The 6,000-nt window shown below is 40.7% G+C and overlaps 1 protein-coding gene across 12 annotated transcripts in view; it reads right to left on the bottom strand.

The window, feature by feature from the left end:
- Nucleotides 1-395: 395 nt before the first annotated feature.
- Nucleotides 396-6,000, bottom strand: part of LOC311174500 (transducin-like enhancer protein 4) — a gene marked incomplete at both ends in the record, with an annotated part of 130,982 nt that continues 125,377 nt past the window's right edge. For all 12 annotated transcript variants that reach the window (XM_084238941.1, XM_084238945.1, XM_084238946.1 and 9 more), the window contains 5 exons: nucleotides 396-503; nucleotides 2,310-2,386; nucleotides 2,750-2,900; nucleotides 3,461-3,608; nucleotides 5,353-5,600. In XM_084238941.1, the coding sequence (XP_084095067.1) occupies nucleotides 396-503; nucleotides 2,310-2,386; nucleotides 2,750-2,900; nucleotides 3,461-3,608; nucleotides 5,353-5,600 (732 nt within the window). The remainder of the gene's footprint in view (nucleotides 504-2,309; nucleotides 2,387-2,749; nucleotides 2,901-3,460; nucleotides 3,609-5,352; nucleotides 5,601-6,000) is intronic.

Here is a 6,000-nt window from a genome sequence, read left to right as displayed (position 1 = left end):
CCCTCCTTTGCCAAAAAAAGGGGGGTGATATCAAATACAACGCATCTTCATTAACGATGCAGAAGCAGACAGCTTTATTTAGTCAGTCGTTGTTAGAAAGCCTTCTTTAAACAAAATAAATATATTACAGATATAATACATAATTAAAGATTCCATTCACTGTTAAGTATGGTTATTCCATGTTCTTCCAAGTAGATAGCTGAAGATTTGGTATCACAGGTTCTTAACGAGTATTCACAATTCAATAGCAAGGAGGAAGTGGGGGTGAGGGAGGGAATTCAACTCCACAACTGCAATGAGTATTTGAAATCCTTGGTTTTAGATGGGGGGGGAGGAAGGGTGATAGAACAAAGTGCTATAATGAGAAGGAGTCTAGTTTGTATGAAGATTTGTCCTTAATAAATGACTTCATAAACCGTGGCCTTCTTATCCCCAGAGCCGGTGACAATGTATTTGTCATCCACAGAGATGTCACAGCTAAGCACCGATGAGGATTCTTTGGACTAGGAAGGAAACATAAACAGAAATGTTAAATACCAAAGGAAAATCATGAATACTGACAAGCAGGACTGGAGGAATTGGAGCAAAAATAAGTATAACGTGTTCTGCTGACTAAACAGAAGCTGAAAGGGAAGAAAGGCAGTCGCGGTGCCTCCTTAAAATGGTTGAGTTGGACACATTCTTGGGAACACCTCGCCAGGTCCGCCTAGAGGCTCTTGCCTTGTGGTCAGCAAAGTCAGCGTAAGAGCATCTTTGGGGATGACACACCATATGCCAAACTATTCTCTTGAAGAGTAGGATCAGCATGAAAAACTCAACTTCAGACAGAGGGTTTCGATTTAGGTTGAACTGTGGAACACCAGATGCTTCACTTAACCTGTGTGAGCCTATTTCCTCACTAAAGTAAGTAAACATCTTACCTGTCTGCCACCTCAGAGGGTTGCCACAGAGTTCATGTGAGGAAATACATGGGAAGTGGCATTGCAAAGACTACATATTTTGAGATAGGGAATGTAAAAACATTTCCAATATAAAGCCTACTTCCCCTTTGTAGAAGCAGAATAGAGACTTGCAAGTGGGAAGTTCAAAAGATAAAGTATATACCAGAGTTAGTGTTCCAGATACCATGTTCAACTACACTAACCACAAGGGTTGAATGTCACTTTTGAAATGAAAGTGCTAAACAAACAAGCCAACCAGGCCTACAGGATTTTATCCTGGTCTTCTAAACACTTAAATGTTTGACAAGCACATGCTAACCCACTACAACAATATTTCCCAAGTTTTGTGAATTGCAACCTTTGGTAAATAAATTTTACTTCAAAACCTACTATTAGCACGTGCATGCGTGTGCACACACGCACGCGTGCATGTGCACAAACACACACACAGACCGATATATTCCAGTATGTTTATTTCATCTATTTTTTTAAATGCTTGTTGGGATAACCTCAAAAAGGCTGAGATCAACAATACCAAAAACAAAACAAAACAAACAAACAAAAAACCACAAACCAAAACCCAAAAACTATTACATTATATAAGCTTCATGTAAGCAAGAAGTATTTACTTTTGTTCTACTGATTTATCGTGCATAGTATTTTCACTCAATATATGTATCCTTGGGATTCAATTGGCTTAATTCATTTTATGACCGCTTAAAACTTTGTCAAAAAACTTCAAATCTGATATCCGTTCCTAAAGAAACAACACCCTAAAATACAGAGCACAAAAAAGAGAATTCTTCCTTAACTTGCCTATGACATTCTCAGAGAGAGGTGAGAAATTGTGTATGTCTCTATGTATCATGCCTATAATTTGGTCTTCCTACAAATTTCACAAAACTATACCAAGTTCCACGGAGTCCAAAGAAGAATAAAAGTTTATAAAATCAATCACAAATTACTAACTTTTCCATAACACCCTTTTTTTGGGAAAAAAAAAAAAAAAGAATATTCAAGCAAAATGTTCAAACTTTAAATGTAAAAAAATTAAAACCCATAGAAGACATGGAACCTCTACTCTAGCATGTAAAAAAGTGATTGTAGCATAAGAGCTGGCTGACAGAGACACAGGCATGGAGTCCTGACTCTGAGCTCAGAAGACAGGAGTGCACTTCAGCTATACGGCATGTAGCTGTCACCCTAGCCTTCCTGCGGCATAGTTTTCTTTGTGCAACAGTGATAACATAGCTCCTACCTTTGAAGTCACTTATTAATTAATCTGAAGGAATGCACAAAGAGAGTGTGCTAGCTAACTGGCCAAGCTGTGAGCACATGGGAAGAGGTAGCTAAACAATGAAGTGTTACCTGGAATATACTGGCCCCGTAAGGTGTTCTCCAGGCATTCAGAAGGTTGTCCTTTCCAGTGCTTACAAACCACTTGCCTAGAGGAAGAGGATTCAAGAAATGTAATGATCATGTTACTGTCAGACATCCAAGATTTGTGTAAAAAGCATCAAACTATTCACAAAAAACTCAACTAAATTTACAAAAACAAAACTCTCTTTTTACTTGGGAAGAAAAGCCCTCTGCCCTAGATGCAATGAATCATTTATAGCTATGACAAGAATAAAGGGGTTAATGCCAGAAAATTACAAGGCATTAGGGAAACAGGCAAGTATAAGGAATTAATGTAATTATGAAGAACACATTAATGAACTAAACGACTGGACTGAAAATGCACTATCAGCAGGAGGGCAGAAGGAATGACTCTGGTTGACAGAAACTGTTAAGAGGGGTTTGCTCACCACAATGGGCAAACTTGAGTGAGAGCACACAACTCTCATGAAGATGTAGCTGGTATTTGTCTGGCTTGGTGACATGTAGCACTTCCACATTGCTATTCTCCATTCCCACTGCAAGCCACTCTCCAGTAGGGCAGTAGCCCAGAGAAAAGATCTAGAATTAAAACAAGCGACAGTGATGATGGTTACAGAGACCACACTTCCTTTAACTGGGATGGAATGCCTATTTCAGGGATACTACTAAAATTGTGAAGGAGAGCAAGATAATTCGCATTTTACAGGAAGAAACCAAAGTCAAATGGGTGATCCTATAGTAAAGAGACATCACCATACTATAGCAATTAATTATGCAATTTTTGAGATAAAAACCCGTTCAAAGCTTATAATAAATGAGGTTTTATAAACCTCTCTCTCTCTCTATATATATATATATAGATATGTGTATTTGTGTGTGTGTATATATATGTACACACTACTGTATTCTGACAGAAAACAATGAACTTTTCAGTTATCAGATGAAAGCAACGTCATTACATGTTTATACAGAAACCCATAAAAGTATCGCTTTCCCTCATGGTTTTAAAGAACCATTTCTACTTCTAATAATGACAAAGTAGAATAATGCTAGAAAATTGTATGGTAAATAAACTGTCCCTTAATTACATCATACATTTCACAAAACCACATCTCCTACAATGTGACAGGCACGTATACCTGTGAGGTGAAGTCGTGTTGCTGCAGCTGCCGCCCTTCACGCAGGTCCCAGGACCTGACCGTGTTGTCCAGGCCGCCTGTCCAGAGCTTGGTGCCATCATTAGAAATGTCAATACAGCTGGCCCCGTCTGTGTGGCCCTGGAATTGCCTGAAAATGTCAAAATGGATGGAGAGCCCTTGAAAAGTTAGTTTTTAAGTTAAACTCAATTTAGAATTCCTCAATGATCAATTTCATTTACAGATTTCATTTTAGTTTGATTATATTTTCTAATTAGTCAAAGTAATAAAGTATATAAGCAGAGAGATTAAGGTATAACTGAGATGCTGAATTTCTTGCACTTTACTTGTGAACACTTAGGCTTTTCAAATTCCTCTTACATTTGTTCAACTAATGGAAAAATAAAACATTCCCAATTGAAATAAACAGAAAAAAATACATAGTTACACAGATATGAACTAGTCAAGATATATTCTGAGATCCATTTGATCACTATGATAGGAAGAAGAGAATTTAAGGGGATATAAGGAACAGTTACCCTGCTACACAGCTCTGGGGTGGGCCCAGGGAGCAATACTGTGATTGAAGGCAGCGGCGAAGGATGAGGCCCTACTCTCAAACCAGGACCCGCTCTCAAACCAGGCCCTGCTCTCAAACCAGGCACATGAAAAGCAGTGGTGTGGTGTGCTCAGCTCCCTAGAAATCACTCTTTGAGGGTGAACTTACAGACACTGGCAGAGAAGGAGTTAAAAGTAGTTCCTCTAAAAGCTTTACCCAAAAGGAACATCAATTTTATTTATTTATTTATCGAGATTTATTTATTTATTTATACAAGCACTAAGGTACACTCAGAAGTGTAGGAGGGTGAGAGAATTCACCAGAGCCAGAGTGGAGAGCAGAGCAGGCAGAATGACGAAATACACTGCTGAGGGGAGCAGCAGGCGGCAGGAGAGGTCTGCGCGCCATGTGGGACCCTCACCTGGCGGCTGGGGATCGAACTGGTGCTGCAGAGGCTGCAGGCAGCTTCGCAGCCCAGCGCTCAGCCACTGTGCCACCGGGGAGGCCCCAGGAACATCAATTTTAATTTGATGACTGTTACTTTTTTGGGGGGGGGGGGTGTCAATCTACAGAGCTCAGTCCTTAAGAATACCTTACAGATGGACTGTAGAGGCCTCTTCTTACAGACTCCCCTTAACTTGTAGCTAGGTTGATTACAACCTTCTTGCTTCCTTTAGTCGATCACACCTTTTTGCTTCCTGCTCCTTCAGTTGCTCATATCTGGACTCCTTTCAGGACTTCAGATACCAATGCCAATCTGATCCGATCTCATTTCTAAACAAGCATCTTAGTTATGTCTAGGCCTCCTTCATGGCAGGATTAGAGATAACTGAGTTCACTTCAAAGCGAGCAGCACCTGCATGCCTGTGCCCATGATAGGTGCTCAATATTTGTTGAAGAAACAAACATGTCAGGTACATATGGCAGCAAGAATAGCAGCAAGCAGTGTGAATCTTCACCAGGTTCTACTGACAATGGTGCTTGGTAACAGGCACAGATGGCAAATTACAGCTGTCTAATGAGTTCTTGGAACCTTACATACATTAATTATGCAAAACTGACCTCAGTTTTTGAAAACCTGAACTGGTGACAATTAGTATGTTAAAACAGTAAAAATAAAAATAAAAAAAAAAACCCTTTATTTGATAAAGTTCAAATAGTGCAGACAAGACTCTACATTAATAATTTTCCTCTAGCATCTTAACAATTTTTAATAAGATAATTGTTATTTCTTACGCTAAGCTAAGAAGACAAACACACATGCACACGCGGTTCTGGCACAGGATGGTAAAAGTGGCTGCTCCTCATACCCTGGACAGGGACCCTGCTGACCCACCTCACCAGCGTCTGGTTGTGCAGGTCCCACACGGCGATGTTGCCGTCGCTGCAGCACGAGAAGCAGACCTTGGAGTCGGGGCTGATGGCCAGGGCGTAGCAGGCGGGGGCCGAGGACGTTAGCTCCGCCTTGATGCGTGGGGTGGGAGCCGCCAGGTCCCAGATGGACAGAGTACTGGCTTCCCCTCCCACAATGAGGGTGCGACCATCAGGGAGCAATCGGCAGGAACGGATGTAGTTATCCCTGTTCTGCAGAGACAAAACCCATCAAGAGATTACTCATGAGGAAAGGAAAACAGCATTAACATGAGAGCAGAAATCCATAAAAGTATTGTGTTCCCTCCTGGTTTTAATGAGCCATTTTTACTCATGACAATGATAAAGTGGATTAATGCTAGAAAATTACATGAAATTAGGGAAGTACTTAAACTTGATCTACAAAATTTGGTGCAGAGATATTTAATCTTAATTAGCATGAAAACGCAAAGATCTTAGACCCACTCCCACCACCACCAAATCCACTAGCTGCCTGAGTCATCTGCACCTGGGTTCACCTGCATGCGCTGAAGTGGTTCTCTCTCTATCCTAAGTATTTACGCACACACACGTATGCAGAAGCCCTCACAGTCCTAGAGAAGCCACATCCGGG

The sequence above is a fragment of the Talpa europaea genome (assembly GCF_964194135.1).
Source record: "Talpa europaea genome assembly, chromosome: 7".
Classification (NCBI taxonomy): Eukaryota; Metazoa; Chordata; class Mammalia; order Eulipotyphla; family Talpidae; genus Talpa; species Talpa europaea.
Note: the sequence above shows the minus strand (reverse complement) of the source record. Positions and strands in the feature narration are given on the sequence as shown.